Raw genomic sequence first — 18,470 nt, forward strand, 5'->3', positions numbered from 1 at the left:
TTGAAATGTTGTCAGGGTTACCGCAGGTCTGAAAAAAGTCTTAAAATGTCTTAAATTGCCCTTTCGCAAATTAAGGCCTTTGAAAGGTCTTAAATCGGATCAACAAGTCTTAAATTCATAAGGTCATAGGATTTAATGTTGCATAAGGGATTGGTCTCTTGTTGCATTTAGTCGTTTTAAAGGGAAGAGTAATTTCTGAGCACGTATAGCTCCATACCAGATTTGTGGACTCTAGAACTAACTCTATAGCACCACCACCAGTTCAAAAATTAACTTTACTTTTGCGTGTATCTTTTGAACCATTTGTCCTAGAAATTATTTTTGCATGTAATTACGCTCCTCCTGATGATACAAATGGATTTCTTAAATTAAAACTAATCCCATTACAGTAGCCGCCATCTTGGATTAAGATGTTTAGAGTTTATTCGCTACTATTCCTGCAAACTTTGCCCGATTTGCCGAAACAGTGGCTCAAAATAATCTCAAGACTGATCCGCACAGAATTAATTATCCAAATTTAAATGTTTGATTTTGATTTTGAAGTTAACACAAATTTAACAAAGGTCGACATAAAACAGGATGTGAGGCTATATGTTTGTCATATTGAAACGAAACTTGGTATGCTTCATCAGGACCATGATCTGAGGGTACATGCAACGTTTTGTGAGAGCGCCACCTATGGGTCAAGAAATGTGAAAAATGGCCATTTTTGCCTGTAACTTTTGAACCGTATGTACTAAAATCATGAGTTTGGTGTATTCCTTGGAACATGAGGATTTCAAGGATACCAATATCAACAATGTATAATTTTCCCATATCAGCCATACTGCCTCTCTGGCACATTGATTTTTACCAAAAAGTTAAATATCTTTTGAATGCATTGTCAGATTTATAAGAAATTTGGTATGCAACGTGTTCTGTCCTGAACGTATTTGAGCAGTTTGGAGACAGCGGCACATATAGATCAAAAGATAAACCACACTTGTGTATAGTGGCCGACTGATATATCGCAGAGGCCGATAAATCGGCCAATATTCTGACTTTTTTTAATTATAGGCATTGGCCAATAGAATTTCCTGTTTGGCCGATTTTTTTTCTTTTTTTTTTCTTGAGGGCACAGAAAACCACCTGCTTGCATGTGAAGCGACTGAGACATGTAAACAACCAGTCACAGTTTGTTTTATTGTTATGTGCCATCGTGTTACAACAATAATAGACCAGTGTGCAACTTAAATTTCCTTTAGTTGGTGGTAAAAAGGTGTTAAAGAGTCTTAAATTTAGCTTAATAAAACCTGCAGAAACCCTGGTTGTGTTGCACCTGGGAAGTTAGGTAATATTCAGACACACTTGCCTAAAATGTCAGCTCTCTGATATAAAGCTTTTATATTACAAAGAAAGTTTTTTGTTTAGATGGCTCTTTTAAATTCATTTGATTCATTTGCACATAATTTTATATCTTCTTTTTTGTAGTGATATGCAAGATAACATTACAATATCTATTACAATAATTTGACAAAATAATACGTTTTGCAATGTTTTGTAGTTTTATTTGTGGTAATGTAAATTGATCTGTTCAAATGCTGTTTAATGATGCCACAATGATTTAATTCTTCATTGTTCTGTGCCAGATAAATACTGCTCTGAATGCAAAAAGATATAATAAAATTAATAATAAATAAATAAATAATAAAGATAAAATACTCAATTGAGTCTTGTTTTTGTTTTAGATTCCCAAGTTCATCCTGAATCAGGTGCGCAAACAGAACACAGCGAACCAGCGGAAGATGAACAGAGACAGAGCGGTAAAAAAACTGCTGAAGAAAATGGCCTACGACCGCGAGAGAAACTCAGACAAACAAGAGAAAAACACTGAGGTGAGAGATCACAGACCAAAAAAAACATTACACTGTAGCAATGCACTAAAAACATTACAGCACTGTTAAAGGGATAGTTCACCCAGAAATGAAAATTCTGCCATTATTTACTCCCCCTCATGCTGTTCCTAAACTATATGCATTTATCTTTTGGAGCTTGACAGATGTGGTCACAAAATAACATTACGGGGTTTTGTATGACATGAGGGTTAGTAAATAATGACAGAATTTTCATTTAATGGTGAACTATTCCTTGAATTATCCATTTTGGGTTATGGGACAGTGGTGGCTCAGCGGTTAAGGCTCTGGGTTACTGATCAGAAGGTCAGGGGTTCAAGCCCCAGCACTGCCAAGATTCCACTGTTGGGCCCTTGAGCAAGGCCCTTGACCCTAACTGCTCCAGGGGCGCTGTATCATGGCTGACCCTGCACTCTGACCCCAGCTTAGCTGGGATATGTGAAAAAAGAATTTGTATAATGTGTGATAAATAAATATAATTATTAATTATTATGCAGAGATCTAATCCAAAGAAGAGAAATGAAAGAAGAGGACTGATAAAATATATTATATTAGAGAACTATATTAAGACATCTTTCCTTCCTAACACTTTGCTGTTGTGTAAATGTTTGCCACCCTGATGAATGAATCAGAATTTGAGCATGTGAGTGACTCACACAAGACTGCTCCAGCCTGCTATACAGAACAGGCTCCACTCTGACACCTAGTGGAAATGCAAAGCAACTGCATTTAGAGACATTACATATTCCATTAAAGTGTCCAGTCAAAGTCAATTTATTGTCCTTTCTGTTCTGCACAGTAGGAGCAATTTTAAGGGCTGAAATAACGTAAGGGTCTCATAGGGTGTTATTTGAATTATTTCTGGCTTATGCAGTTTTTATAAGTATTAGCAAGCTCTGCAGTATGATTAATACAAGTATTATTTTTATATATAAGTATTATTTAAAAAGTATTTGTACACTTAAAAATGCATGAATGTTACTGCATTCTCAAAGCAGTTGTGACTAGTTTTAAGAAAGATAAGATGTGTTTTGTGTATGTTCAGGCTGAAGGTGGCTTTATAAGGGTTCAGGCTCCTCAGTTCTCTATGGTCTCTATGGCTGTACAGCTGACAGAGGATTTAAAGGCATCAGATGTGCTGACACGCTTTCTCGGTCAAGAGAGGTGAGCTCTCTCTCTCTCTCTCTCTCTCTCTCTCTCACACACACACACGTTTCCAAAGCTAAATCTAAATTGACATACCTTAGACTTCTATTGTTTTTCAGTGTAAAGCTGATTATATTTACTATAAACTAACTCTTACCCACATCCTATGTTATCCAGCTTGATTTAAGAATGATCCAAAGAGCATCAATGGAAACTTGCTTACATTTCATTAGTGATATAGAAAAGTGCAGAATTGTAATTATTTCTTCTTCAATCATAATTCTACAAACTTTCCAAGTTGAACCCTTTAAGCTCTGAAGGTTTTTCAGTGGCATACCCAAAATTAAAGGCTTATAACTCGACAAAAAAACAAAAACAAGGAGTGTCAAGTGTTTGGTATTATTGTTAAGAAAACTTTAATGATATAGATGTGATACATTCTGAGACTCTCAGCCTAAGAAACTGCTGAAAAATCACACAAAAACGAACTTTTTTCTTATTTGACATTATATATCTCTGGGTGTAAATAAGGTGACTCTGAAAAACTGTTTTTGTTTTGTTCCCAATCATGTCAACTGTATCTGAGAAAATATTTGTGTTGATAGGACAAAGCAATCAAAAGTTATAGCATTACAAAAATAATTTATCATAGTGTCCAAAAGCCTCTCCAAACAAATAATGAGTTTCATTCTGTGTCATCTGAGTTATCATTGTGTCTGTGTCATGTACTTGGAACCATCTCCTGGTGGCCATATGTAACATTGTGCTTCATGTGGATTATCTAATGATCTATGCATCAGATTATCTTGTGTGGGCTCGTTTGAAAGATAATCGCCTCTAAGTAATGCTGTGTTATTTTATGTTCTGTTTATTTTTCATGAAGTTATAAGCGAAAACATGGCATATAAGCAACACCAACGTTTCCAACAACATATGATACATGAACCACAGTGACATTAACAGCCAATGAGTTTACAGCTACACCGCAAACCAGCGTCCTTTGGGTAAATTTTTGATGAATGGAGTATGTAGCCAATGAGAAGATGATTCCAACGATATGCGGGTTGTTTATATTCTGCTCATAGATGGTAAAGTTTATTCATGATTAACTGGAAGTTTCAGCATTCTGCAACGAGCTGTCACATCTGAATAGCAATTATTCACACATTTTAATAAAAAACACAATGTAATTGTGTGCAATTTGTTATAATAAAAAATTAAAAAAAAGGATTATTACAAGAGGTACATGTAACATGACCTATAATAGCTTTCTGTACCCTTAAGATTTGGTTACAGAGTGGCCTTTTGGAGTCCCCAAGTGGTCATTTTTGGAAATATGCTTAACAAAAGGAGCCTCATTCCTCAAATTTGAAAGATACATTTTTTTTTTGAGACGTGGCTTTGAGACCATTGCTTTTCTGTGTTGCTCAGGCATATTTTTAATATGTTTTGTATGATAAAAAAATAATAATTCTGCACTAAACCCTTCAGTTCCAATATACTTGGGCATTTGTAACTTTAATTTTTACTGCAAATACTTTGGGAAAATGCTGCCCTCTTTTAGAAGATGCATAAATGATGCCTGTAGCGCAAACAGTTCCAAAACTATTTTACTTTTTAATTTTCATGGTTTCAGCTCCAGAAAGGGAGTTCCACAAGATTATACAGAATTACTTGGAACTCAAAATGATTTTAGATATGAAATATACAGGTATTTTATTGTTTGTAGATATTTGCATGGCGGTCAGGAAATGTTTAGTCATGTGAATAATATCCAACAGTTATTTTTGGGTTGTTGACCCATAGCATGTCCATGGACTTTATAATCAACATCAACATTTTGAAAATTTTGTCTTCATTAGTTCATTTTTCATGGTCCAAAAAACAAAAACGACAACAACAACAAACTATATACATAATAATTATAACAATAATAATTTAACCTCCTGAGACCTGAGTGTGACTGCTGTGTGCATTTTCCATTTCCCTTTTTGATTTGTAACTAGTAGCATCTAATAAACAAGCAAGAAAACAAAAATATTCTAGAGCAAATAGTTTTCCTAAAAATTGATGTCCTCATATGTGGACAGCGGGAATAAGTTGTGAAATTTTGAATAATACCAAGCTATAGAAAGTCAAAAAAATGTATTATATTTCCAGGAGTGTTGATTATTCATGTTTTTGAGACGTTACAGACATTACATCATAAATTAACATAAATAATTCTGATTCAAAGTAATGTCCAGCATCATCCAATCACTGCCAACCATGTTAAAATAAAATGATACATTATAAATTCTGAATCTATGTACTGATTATCATTGTATCATGTCTGTCAAACATGTTGAGTGATCCAAACATCATCTGCAGCCTGAAACTAAACTTTTGATCGGATTTTAGGAGTGAATGCGCTTAACTGCATAGAGAGATATAGGATGCTCCCTTGCTCCCTATTTAGTGAACGACTTAACCTCCAGTGTGCTGTCTGTCTGCACTGGTCTCAGAATAGTTCAAAATGCACCTTATTTTCATCCTAACTCCATATAAAGCCTCTGAAAGCAGCATTTTTAGCTTTTGGATGCATCCATTGATTCTCAATGTGAAAATGTACAGTAAATATAGGAATGCACTTATTAATGTTAATGAATAGAACAGTATTGTACAGTTATAACACAATAAAATATACCAAAATGTATATTAAAATAAAGCAAAATGACCCACAGATGTGCTAATGTTGAAAGTGTTCAAAATAACTAAGATTTTTATTTCTACAATGCTGTGAAAAATATATGTCCTTATTTCTGTTTTTGTGTATATCTCATACTAAATTGTTTCAAAAATTCAAACAAAATCTAACATAAATCAAAGGCAATCTGAGTAAACACAAAATACAGTTTTTGAATGATAATGTTATTTATTGAAGCAAAAAGTCCAATACCAACTGGGCCTGTGTGAAAAAGTATTTACTAAATCCTCAAATCTATGAAACTGCATTCATAATGTGGGTCAGCTGGACTAGACACACCAGGCATGATTACTGCTAGCACTGTTCAATCAAATCAACACCTAAATAGAACTTTTTTAGCATTTAGAATTTGGCTAAAAGGTCTCACCCAGCAGCACACTATGAAATAAATTCCAGATATGATGAAGAAAAAGGTGATTGAAATACATCAGTCTGGGAAGGGTTACAAAGCTATTTCAAAGACTCTGGGACTCCAAAGAACCACAGTGAGAACCATTACCTCCAAATGGAGAAAATTTGGAACAGTAGTGAACCTTTCCAGAAGTGGCCAACCTTCCAAAATTCCTCCAAGAGCACAGCGACGACTCATCCAGGAAGTCTAAAAGCCAAGGACAACATCCAAGGAACTGCAGGCCTCTCTCGCATCAATAAAGGTCACTGTTCATGACTCCACTATCAGAAAGACACTGGCCTAAAATGGCATCCATGGAAGAGTGGCGAGGCGAAAACTACTGCTAACACAGAAGAACATGAAGGCTCATCTGAATTTTGCCGAAACACACCTTGATGATCCCCAAACCTTTTGGGAGAATGTTCTGTGGACTGATGAGTCAAAAGTGGAACTGTTTGGAAGACAGGAGTCCTGTTACATCTGGCGTAAATCAAACACAGAATTCCACAAAAAGAACATCATACCTACGGTCAAGCATGGTGGTGGTAGTGTGATGGTGTGGGGATGCTTTGCTACTTCAGGGCCAGGGCGACTTGGAATAATTGAGGGAAACATGAATTCTGCTCTATACCAAAAAATCCTAAAGGAGAATGTCTGGTCATCAGTCTGTGAGTTGAAGCTCAAATGCTACTGGATTATGCAGCAAGACAGTGATCCAAAGCATAGGAGTAAGTCCACCTCTGAATGGCTCAAAAGAAGCAAAATTTAAGTTTTGGAGTGGCCTAGTCAAAGACTTGAACCGATTGAGATGCTGTGGCAGGACATTAAAGGGGCAGTTTATGCTTGAAAACCCTCCAATATGGCTGAACTAAATCAGTTCTGCAAAGAATGGGCCAAAATTCCACCACAGAGTTTTGAAAGACTTATCTCCAGTTATCGGAAGTGTTTGGTTACAGTTGTTGCTGCTATTGAGTTATTAAGTTTAAGGGGGCAGTTAGTTTTTCATATGGGTGATATAGGTGTTGGATAACTTTTTGATTCAATAAAAAATATACACTGGTGGCCAAAAGTTTGGAATAATGTACAGATTTTGCTGTTTCAGAAGGAAATTGGTACTTTACTTCACCAAAGTGGCATTTAACTGATCACAAAGTATAGTCAGCACATTACTGATGTAAAAAACAGCACCATCACTATTTGAAAAATGTCATTTTTGATCAAATCTAGACAGCAGCCATCACTCCAACACCTTATCCTTGAGTAATCATGCTAAATTGATCATTTGGTACTAGAAAATCACTTGCCATTATATCAAACACAGTTGACAGCTATTTGGTTCGTTAAATGAAGCTTAACATTGTCTTTGTGTTTGTTTTTGAGTTGCCACAGTATGCAATCCAAAAAAAAGGTCAATATTAGGTCAAAAATGGCAAAAAAGAAACAGCTTTCTCTAGAAACTCGTCAGTCAATCATTGTTTTGAGGAATGAAGGCTATACAATGCCTGAAAGTGCCAAAAAACTGAAGATTTCATACAAAGGTGTACACTACAGTCTTCAAAGATAAAGGACAACTGGCTCTAACAAGGACAGAGAGAGATGTGGAAGGTCCAGATGTACAACTACACAAGAGGATAAGTACATCAGAGTCTCTGATCTAGTTTGAGAAATAGACACCTCACATGTCCTCAGCTGACAGCTTCATTGAATTCTACCCGCTCAACACCAGTTTCATGTACAACAGTAAAGAGAAGACTCAGGGGTGCAGGCCTTATGGGAAGAATTGCAAAGAAAAAGCCACTTTTGAAACAGAAAAACAAAAAGAAAAGGTTAGAGTGGGCAAAGAAACACAGACATTGGACAACAGATAATTGGAAAAGAGTGTTATGGATCTTAAACCCACTGAACTTTTGTGGGATCAGCTAGACTGTAAGGTGCGTGAGAAGTGCCCGACAAGACAGCCACATCTATGGCAAGTGCTACAGGAAGCATGGGGTGAAATGTCACCTGAGTATCTGGACAAACTGACAGCTAGAATAACAAGGATCTGCAAAGCTGTCATTGTTGCACATGGAGGATTTCTTGATGAGAACTCTTTGAAGTAGTTTAAGAAGTTCTGAACATTTTCTTCAAATTGTAATAGTAATTTTTCATGTTATTAATGTCCTGACTATACATTGTGATCAGTTGAATGCCACTTTGGTGAATAAAAGTGCTCATTTCTTTCCATAAGAGCAAAATCTGTACATTATTCCAAACTTTTGGCTGCCAGTGAATATATATTTGAAAACTGTATTTTGTGTTTACTCAGGTTGCCTTTGTTTTATGTTATGTTTATGTAAACAGATTTTTTAAAGTGGCATATCATATGAAACTAGAGACTCTACTCTTTACAACCAAACACATTTCAATGAGTGAACTTAGAGATATCTTATCAGAGCGTCCGTAGAATCATTTCAGGGAAATCGATGGCATGCTGTTATTTTACGTGACTTGTTGTGCCAGAAGTTTAACACTTAAAATGACAGTCTAGAGTCTTGTGAACAGTATTCATTTTTTATTCATGTAAATTATGCATTATGTATAGCGAAGCCAAAATACATCGTCCACGCATGTGGACGCGAGGTTGCATGAGGTTAAAATAGTTTTAGGTGTAGTATAGCAGTGTCAACTTCCTAAAAGTATTTCATGTCTACTGCCATTGGTTGTGTTCAGTGAGGATGACCATGTCTTGTTTTGTGTTACAGGTCTCTGTCTGTGAAGAGAGAAGATCTGTGTCTGTATGAGATGGGAGGGAACATAAGTGAGTATCTAATGAGCGTAACGATAATTCCAGACACGTGCAGTGAGCTGATGCCTGTGTGTTTGTGTTTGTTCTTGTGAAGAGGAGAGATGTTTGGATGAAGAGACATACATCAAAGCTCTTCTGGAGCTCAACCCCACTGCAGAGTGGTTCATTAAATCTGCTCAACACTGAACATGCCAATCAACCAATCACATCTTAAACAAGAGGACAAACTCATGATTGAAGGGAAAGCACCAGTTCTTTACTACTGTACGACCATTCAGAACCTACATGAACGAGTATATTTCATCTTGAGGTGTATAGTCAGTCCAGTCCTCTGCCAGCAGAACGGCACACAGAAGACAGAATGCTAAACCATTAATATACTCACAAGTTGTTTTCGATTAGACTGTTGAGTGGCAGTTTTAGTTGCACCATTTGTGGTAGAAACCAAACAAAGTTCATAGTGTTTGGCAATTAGTGAAATATGGCACTTGGTCATTAATCAAATTTTGTATGTTTCATTGCTTGTGAAGAAATGATCGTTTGATTAGTACAAGAATGAAACACTAACTTTATAATCTGAGTGAATCTGATGAAAACATATCTGGGTTTTATTTCACCTCAACATGAATGAAAAAATGAAAAGAATACAAACAAGAAATTATATTCTGTGTAAAGAAAAATGAAATCAGCATTAAGGCAATATATATATATAAAAACTACCATAATGAATAAATGCTTTACAATTTCTCATTAAATGTATGTTTTGAGCATAATGAGCATGAGATTTGTTTTGCATTATGGCTTCATTGTTATTCAAATATTGCCACAATACAAAACAAAAAAATATATTACTTCTAAAAAATAAGTGTTTTACAGGTAAACATTTAATGGTTTATATGTGTATGTTTTCCCCCTTTTTATTTTTGGGTGAAATCTGGCCTGGAAATGTTCTTGATAGGTTTTGTGAGATTCAGGATTCATCCACTCAAAAATATGATAATATATATATATATACATATATATAATGTAACAATATCTGGGAACACTTTGCAATAAGGTTTTATTCATTAACATTAGTAAACATAAACTAACAATAAACTAATACATTTGAAAAATTAAAAGTTGTTTTTGTTAAGATTAATGCATAATTAACTAACATGACCAAACAGACATTTTTTACAAATTATCATTAACCAAGATTAGTTTATAAATGATTAATAGATGCTGTAAAAATATATAGTTCATTGTCAGGTTATGATACTTTATGCCGATACTATAACTATTAGAACCTTGTTGTAAAGTGTTACTTAATATCTCAATTGAACGACTGAACTGTCTCGAATAATTCAAGTACTGAGGTCCACCAACATTTCATATTTTCTGTTTCAAACATTTGATCGATCTTTTAATACTGTAGCAAGTTCAGCTTCAAATTAGTAACATTTAAATTCCTCAAGTCTAAAACAATTGAAAACAAGAACTGTTTGGCTGCTCCCAAGGATCCTGGATGTACTTTATTATGTTGTGCAATGTTTCTACTCATTGTGAGCAAGTCATGATAGTGAAGAGTCCTGTTTGTTCTCAAATAAAACTTCATTTCTAGATGATATTTTAGGTCTTTACAGGATTCATGACACAGAACAACAGAAATGAAGCTAAACACCAAAGACCTCACTTCAAAGGAGGGAACTCTGAACACTTGGCACTTAAACTGAGTGTGTCTTATTGTTATTATTTACAATGATGTAGATGTCATTTCAGATGAGTAGATTTCAACTATGTGATTTTATATTTTTTTATTATTACTACATCTATTACTGCTGATGTCCTGCTTTTATTTTGTGCTGTAAACTGTGAATATGGCTGAAAAGTTCTGTTGTTGTATGTTTTAATGCTTCAGAAATAACCACTAAAGGTTTTTTGTAAATAAATGTTTAATTCCTCATGTCTGTACACTGTATTTTTTTTGAGCATTCTCAGTTTTGATGCCAATAATGCCAAACAAGCACATTTAGTTGGAGAAATGTCCAACACATTTTCTTAATATTTGTCTTGCTTACTGGTAAAAATATCTAAACATCCTGAAAACAAGATAAAGAACATTTGCATAAAATATTAAGACTTGTCAGAGAATGTATCTTGGATTAAGTTTAAAATTGGCAAATTATTTTGTATTGTTTTAAATATAAATCAAACAAAATTTAGTGATGTTTACACTTAAAAAATAAATAAATCAATACATATTAAGAATATTATTATTTATTAATTAATTATTTATTAAATGTCAAATTTGGAGCATAAAGTGTGTGAGCCTATTTTCTTATAGTTGATGCTTGGCATTCGTGTGTTTACATTTACATTTATTCATTTGGCAGACGCTTTTATCCAAAGCGACTTACAAAAGAGGAAAACATAAGTGAATCATCTTAAGGAGACAGTGGTATGAAAAGTGCCGTATTACAAAGTTTCACTAGCATCAGAATAGTATTCAAAACAGAATAACGTGCAACAGGAATTGTTTTTTTTTTTTTTTTAATGACTGGTTAAGTGCTCATGGAAAAGATGTGTTTTTAGTCATTTTTTGAAGACAGAGAGTGAGTCAGCTTCATGGATGGAGCCAACAAAAAGTGCCTCTGTAAAGAAATCTCTTTATGTTTTTTCATTGAAACCTGTTTGGTAGTATAGAGTAGTCAATAGTTTCATTTGATATGCTGCTTTAAAAAATCTGTTCATTTTTACGCATCAGTGTCCTGATAAACATGATGTGCACATATGTGGACACTGGCACCACATTTCCTCAAAAGTAGAAAAAAACATGTTAGTTATTTTAAATAACTTTCAACTCTAACACATCTGTGGGTCATTTCCATTCATTTTAATATATAATAATATCTTTATGCAGTTAAGTGCATTCACTCCTAAAATCTGATCAAAAGTTCAGTTTCAGGCTGCAGATGATGTTTGGATCACTCAACATGTTTATCAGACATGATACAATGATAATCAGTACATAGATTCAGAATTTATAATGTATCATTTTATTTTAACATGGTTGGCAGTGATTGGATGATGCTGGACATTACTTTGAATCAGAATTATTTATGTTAATTTCTGATGTAATGTCTGTAACGTCTCAAAAACATGAATAATCAACACTCCTGGAATGATGAAAAATATCTGACTTTCTATAGCTTGGTATTATTTAAAATTTCACGCACAAAGCTATCATATGGAACTCCCCAAACAATTAAACCTTAGTTTCATCAGTCAAGGTGGTCTTTAGCAAACTTCAGGCTCGCAGCAATGTTTTTGTCGGAAAGCAGCAGCTTCCTTCGTGGTGTCCTGTCATGGACACCATGCCTGTTTAATATTTTCCGTAGAGAAGACTCATGAATAGAGATGTTAACCAGTTCCAATGATTCCTTCATGTTTTTAGCTGTCACTCTAGGGTTTTTTTGTACCTCATGGAGCATTCTGCGGTGTGCACTTCTAGGGAGAGTACCCACAGTACTAAATCATCTCTATTTATAGACAATTTGTCTAACTGTGGACAGATGAATATCTAAGCTCTTCAAGATTACTTTGTTACCCTTTCCATCTTTATTTAAAGCAACAAATCTTGGTCGTAGGTCTTCTGAGATCTCTTTTTTGCAAGGCATGGTCCACGTCAGCAGATGCTTCATGTGAATAGCAAACTCAAAATGTTTGAGTGCTTTTTATAAGTCAAAGTAGCTCTAACCCACACCTACAATCTAGTTTCATTAACTGGATGCCAGGTTTGCCAACTCCTGACTCTAATAGCTTTTGTTGACGCAATTAGCCTACTTTTTCAAACCGACATTGTGAATATTTGAATGATGTATTCAATATGTACAAGAACAATACAATAATTTGTGTGTTATTAGTTAAAACATATTGTGTTTGTTCATTATTGTAACTTAGATGAAGATCAAACCAGATTTTAAGACAAATTTATACATAAATGTAGGTAATTCCAAAGGGTTCACATACTTTTTCTTGCCACTGTATATAGCACACGAGTCACTTGACTTACACATTTATGGTGCTTTTTTCCCTTTTTGGAGCTAGAAAGCACCTGGTCACTGGTTGCTTTTTTTTAATTGTATGTTGAAGAAAAAGTCATACCGCTCGAGTACTGTAAATTATTATAGAAATTTTCATTTTTGGATGAACTATTCCTTTCAAAATATGAAACCTACTCAAGATTAGACAACACAAGTCCTCCACTCAAGCCACCTACACAGTTCAAACCCAGTTTAGGTTTAGGGACTTCCTGTGAAACAAAAAGAGATTCATGAGCGTGCTCTGAGAGTCTCATTTATTACTGTTGTGACAGAATTTAAGCAATTTTGTAGAGTACTGGTACTTTCACTGTGATGTGGTTTGCCAAAGAGCAGAATCCCCCACCTCAAAGATTTGGCAAAGCCCTGATGACATCACTTCCTCTTCAGTGATGACATAATCAGCTCCCAGTGACCGAAGCTCCTCAATCAACTCTGCACAGTTTGGCCTTAACAATTTAACAAAAAACAATTTCAACAATTTGAGAAATTGGTTTAAACAAGACACTGTGGGATGTTTTTTGAGATAATTACACCATGTTAAACATATACATTACTTAAATATCAATAAAATATATTTTGGATATGGATTTATTGCTTATGTTAAATGCCCAATAATAATTAGATCAGTATTAGTGTAAAGACTATAACAACATTATGAAGGGATTATGGAAGCATTAGTTACTGCATATAACAATATTGCATTATGTATCCTAAATGGAATAGACATGCACGGCTTATAACACTGTGATATTTATCACTGCTGTGCATTACTCCTGGTGCATATTGCATGTGTTATAAAGCTTTATAAAGGTGTTATATACCTGCCTCTGATGATGTTGATTGTTTTCAGGCCCAGTGCTGCAGCGATCTGAATCACAGCCTGTCCAACTGCACTGTTAGAGCCGTTCTGAATCAGAGTACAACCTACAAATAAAAGAGATGGATTTGAACTGGTTATAGTTTTTAATTGAGTTCATTTTCAATTTGTCCTTTCAATTTAGTTTCGCTTCCTTATTTTTCAGTCTGTAACTGTTGCTTTTAGTGTTTCAGTATAATCAGCTTTCATTTTAGTTTCAATTTGAGTATTGTAAAGCTGCCCAAGTTAATTCATTAACTGATCATTTAACAGCATTACATTTCTCAGGGCTGTCTTGTGTTATCAGTATCTAGAGGCATTTTCATGTTTAATGTAGATGGGTTTTAAAGGTTTCAAATTTTGTTATATATATTATATGTGTCAAAAGCTAAAACTGAAATGTGTTTTTTGTCTTATTTTATTTTTATTTTGGAGTCAAGAAAATGTATTTGTTTATTTTCAATCTTTCCAATGATGTTTGTTCTGATTTTTTGTTTCAGTTAACAGAAATTTGTTCATTTTGTTTTCATGAGCAATGAATGAATGTCATTTTCCAAGGATCATTGATGGCTTTACGCTGTTTGCAAAAAATATATTGTAATAAAAACAGAAACTGTGAAATAAAATAAAACATGTATGATTATTCTTACCAGGAGTGAGTGTTTGAAAGTCGTGCAGCATTCTGTATGCAGTGCAGGGGTTCACGAAAACTGTAGCGGCCTCCAGCAGAGAGATGTCTTTAGATACAGAGATCAGATCATCCTCTTCACACACTGCACCTGTCCTCCATGTACCTGACACACATACACATGCACACAAACAAACCTATTAGAACTTTGCTGTTTATGTACTTAAACCAAACTGGTTTAGTCATTTAACTATTTGATATGATGTCACTATAATGACATGATGTAATGATGAAGATGTGTCTTTACCCTGTAATCTTATAGATGGTTTTACTTTACACCATTATCTGACTTATGTATAACTAACAGCTAAAGAATAAGTGCTAAAAAAAAGTTATATTTACCTTTTCCTATTTAAAGACTCTGTTTACCTTTTTAATACATTCCTGGTCTTATTCTGAACAATTCTGTGCACATTATTTTAAAGGCTGACGTCACCTAACCCTCTAATATTCAACGCTTCCCCTCCAACCACCTGACCACTTGTCAAGATCCAGCCAATTCACAATTGATAAAATGAAGCCATGCCCTACAATTATTCTCATTGAAAATCCGGTTTAACTTGAAACTATGCCATATATTACGGAAGTAAATATTTTAAGATTTTATTTTTCCCCCTGAAATGACACAATTTCTCCTTGTCCTTACCAAAGCAAGCATCTATGGGCAGGACCCAATCACCAGGCCTCAGCACTGTTACATCACTGCCCACCTCTATCACCTCTGCCACACCCTCATTCCCGCCCACTGCAGGGAGGGGACACAAGATCGGGTATGTACCTGTGAATACATGAGTCACTGTAGTTAATTCACCATATTCAGCCACATTCACTCAACAGAGTAGAATAGAATGGAGAAGAATGGTGTTGAAAAGAACAATAAATAGAATAAAATAGAACAGAATAGAGCATAATAAAACTGAAAAGAGTAAAACATGACAGAATAGAACACAATAGATTAGAATAAATTAGAATACAAAACAGAGTTTAATAGAATGGTGAACAATAGTGTAGAAAATAATAACAAAAAAAGAACAGAGTAGAAATAGAACTAAACAGTAGAACAGGACAGAATATAACTTTATAGAATATTATAGAATGGAGTGTGGAGCGGGTGTAAAATAGAACTGAACAGAGTAGAACAGGATAGAATAGAACACAATAGAATAGAATAGAAAAGAAAATGTGTAAAAGAATAGAGAAGAACAGAACACAACAGAATAGAATAGAACAGAATAGAAAATAGAGTAGAATAGAATGGAGTGGGATAGTGTAGAAAAGAAAAAAGAATAGAACAGAACAGAACGAATCAAATAGAGAACAGAGTTTACAGTAATTGAATGGTGTAGAAAAGTGTAGAAAATAAAAAAGAATAGAACCAAACAGAGTAGAACAGGATAGAATAGAATAGAATAGAAAAGAATACAAAACAGAGTACAATAGAATGGAGTAGAATAGTGTAGAATTGAATAAAGCATAATAGAACCGAACACAGTAGAACAGGATAGAACAGAACACAAAATTATAGAAAACAAAGTATAATTGAATGGAGTAGAATAGTGTAGAAAAAAAAAAAGAATAGAGCGGAACAGAGTAGAAGAGATTAGAACAGAACAGAACCAAACACAGTAGAACATGGTCGAACAGAACACAATAGAATAGAATCAAATAGAGAACAAAGTAAAATAGAATGGAGTAGAATGATGTACAATAGCATACTCAATAGAATAGAATAGAATTTCAGAGTTCGTTCTATATGTATGTACTAAATGATTTAAAGGAATAGTTCACCCAAAATAAAGCGCAACAGTGCCCGCCCACTTTTTCACCTGCCTTTGCTCCGGAAGTATTTTTCCATAGACTTTTCAAAAAATCCTCCATTAAAGAGTTGTAAAGCATGAACCAAACCAACCAGCTCCGAGGTGAATCACAACATTACAGACTTTGCTTTAAGGCAAAAAAGTATTTGAAAATCAGACAAAAAGACAAAGATACAAGACTGTGTACTAATGTCTTTCATGAGGGCATGAACTACAATCCCATAAAGCACTGCGAATGACATAATCGTATACGAAATGAAGGAAATATATAAAACTATTGATTTAGGTTGCTGATTATAAGTATAGAAACAATATAGTTTAAGGGAAATATTCCAATATAAACAAATATATATATGTAATTTGAGAGTGAATGGAAACGTTTGCGTCATTCTGAGTGTGTCATTGGAGTGGGCCGTCACTTCCGGTATTATTTCCCGGGCTTTCTTGGCCATGGTTCTCTGATTGGTGGATCCTTCACTGCTGTACCTTGGGTAATGTAGTTGTACACCAGGAATTTGCGATTTTCAAATAATGAAGCTGAAATAACTGATGGCTTCAACAGAAGCATTAACCACTGATGACCAACCTCATAGCTCACAGTAGGTCTGTCTTTAAAGGTTTATAAGTTAGAGTGGAAAATTAATTAGTCTATGGAAGAAATGAATGGGATTTTTACTTCCAGAACCTGACTGCTGTGCTCTATTCTTAGTCAAGATTCTCAGTCAAGATTCTCAGTGAATAACACGTTCAATGTTGGCCTGTTACTCAAAGCTATTTTAGGGTTTTAGAAGACTTGGAATATAGTGCACAAGTCATATAGACTACTTTTATGATACTTCCATGTTGTTGTTTTTTTTTTTTTTTTTGTCACTTTTCCATTCGCTTTGTATTATATGGAAAACAATGATGTGGATATTTTTTTTAAAATTGTGTTCCTTGTGTAACAGGAACCAGCTGGTATGTGATATGTGTGGTGTGTGTAAACCTAAGGGCTCCTTGTTAGCACGCCCATGCTGGGTTCGAATCCCGCTCGGAGTGAGTTGAGCAGGACTGGTTACACTTGGAAGAAAGAAAGTCAGAAAGGTTTAGTAAATGACAGAATTTTCCATTTTGGGTGAACTATTTCTGTAAGTAGCACTGGACTGTGGTAGAATATAAAAAGCCAATGCATCATGTGTTATAATTTCACCCTGGATCATGTTGATGTCTGCAGGATTGATGGGTGCTGCCAGCATGTGCACCCTCACACCGCCATCTCCCACTGGAGGCAACAACACCTGCTCCATCTTACAAACACATGCCAGGACAATGGGTGATATTTCACAAGTGTTTCACAATGAGCACCACATCAAGTGAACACACGACACTCATTTGAACAACTTTGTTTTTGAGCTTGTTGGACTTGCTTTAATGACTCACAATAAGAGCTCCACTTTTATCTTCATTAACTTTCTATCAGTTTGAGTTCATTCTGGAGAAACATTGTTCAGTGAGTCTGTCTCCTGAGCTCTGAAAGAGCAACTCTGGGTTGTCCATTCATTCAACCTTGTTGTGCTGCATTATTACTGTTTTAGTCTGTTATTAGTTCATTCTAAATATAAATACATGTATCACATTTACATAACAAATATATTTGACTGCTGTGCTCAATATTCATTGAAGTTGAAGAAACACCCTAATATTAAGTAATATAAAGAAAATGAAATGTTCATACCTCACAGTGTCAAAGTCATGTGAGTGTTCTCTGTAAACTAAAGCTGAGCAGTGGTGAATCGTTCTCCAGATTCGAGAGCATCTCTTCTGTCGGTCCCTCAGTAGTGTGATTCTTGCACGAGCGGCTCTGTGCAGCAAACTTCTGATGACCATGACTGCTCCTCTTGTGTGTACACCCGACTGTGGTGTTGAGGAAACAATCCGTCTCTCTTTAGTTTTTATCTTTGAGTAACATTGAAAGACCTTCCTGAATATCAAAGATGTAAGTATCTATCTGAACTCATCTGTCAGACCTATAGGGCACAGAAGACATCTTTGTACTTCTGCTTTCAGTCCACTGAACAGGAA

At 34.9% G+C, this 18,470-nt stretch overlaps 2 protein-coding genes across 4 annotated transcripts in view; one reads left to right on the forward strand and one right to left on the reverse strand.

Annotated features, from left to right (window-relative positions):
* arhgap18 (Rho GTPase activating protein 18) overlaps positions 1-10,908 on the forward strand; it is a 77,162-nt gene extending 66,254 nt beyond the window's left edge. For both annotated transcript variants that reach the window (XM_051644844.1, XM_051644845.1), the window contains exons 12-15: positions 1,728-1,874; positions 2,938-3,056; positions 8,920-8,975; positions 9,058-10,908. In XM_051644844.1, the coding sequence (XP_051500804.1) occupies positions 1,728-1,874; positions 2,938-3,056; positions 8,920-8,975; positions 9,058-9,149 (414 nt within the window). In that variant the 3' untranslated portion in view covers positions 9,150-10,908. The remainder of the gene's footprint in view (positions 1-1,727; positions 1,875-2,937; positions 3,057-8,919; positions 8,976-9,057) is intronic.
* A 2,010-nt stretch (positions 10,909-12,918) lies between these two features.
* Positions 12,919-18,447, reverse strand: LOC127409923 (enoyl-[acyl-carrier-protein] reductase, mitochondrial). Of its 2 annotated transcripts, XM_051644911.1 has the most exons (8): positions 18,124-18,447; position 18,084; positions 17,599-17,695; positions 15,239-15,370; positions 14,555-14,698; positions 13,870-13,972; positions 13,392-13,494; positions 12,919-13,257 (listed from the first exon to the last, which is right to left on the reverse strand). In XM_051644911.1, exons 1-8 carry the CDS (start codon positions 18,273-18,275, stop codon positions 13,180-13,182), a joined length of 810 nt encoding a protein of 269 aa, XP_051500871.1. In that variant the 5' UTR covers positions 18,276-18,447; the 3' UTR covers positions 12,919-13,179. The 2 variants fall into 2 exon arrangements, with proteins under 2 accessions (XP_051500871.1, XP_051500870.1); XM_051644910.1 differs by lacking the exon at position 18,084.
* Between the last annotated feature and the right edge of the window lie 23 nt (positions 18,448-18,470).

The sequence above is a fragment of the Myxocyprinus asiaticus genome, chromosome 19, assembly GCF_019703515.2.
Source record: "Myxocyprinus asiaticus isolate MX2 ecotype Aquarium Trade chromosome 19, UBuf_Myxa_2, whole genome shotgun sequence".
In the NCBI taxonomy this organism is placed as follows: Eukaryota; Metazoa; Chordata; class Actinopteri; order Cypriniformes; family Catostomidae; genus Myxocyprinus; species Myxocyprinus asiaticus.

What these genes read in the sequence shown, in the direction of transcription:
- LOC127409923 (XM_051644911.1), bottom strand. Translation starts at nt 18,275, where the DNA reads ATGGTCATCAGAAGTTTGCTGCACAGAGCCGCTCGTGCAAGAATCACA. An exon ending in AGACATCAACATGATCCAGG is followed by an intron (nt 15,371 to 17,598) that starts GTGAAATTATAA and finishes ATGTATTCACAG; the next exon opens with GTACATACCCGATCTTGTGT. An exon ending in ATCAACATCATCAGAGGCAG is followed by an intron (nt 13,495 to 13,869) that starts GTATATAACACC and finishes TAAATTGTTAAG; the next exon opens with GCCAAACTGTGCAGAGTTGA.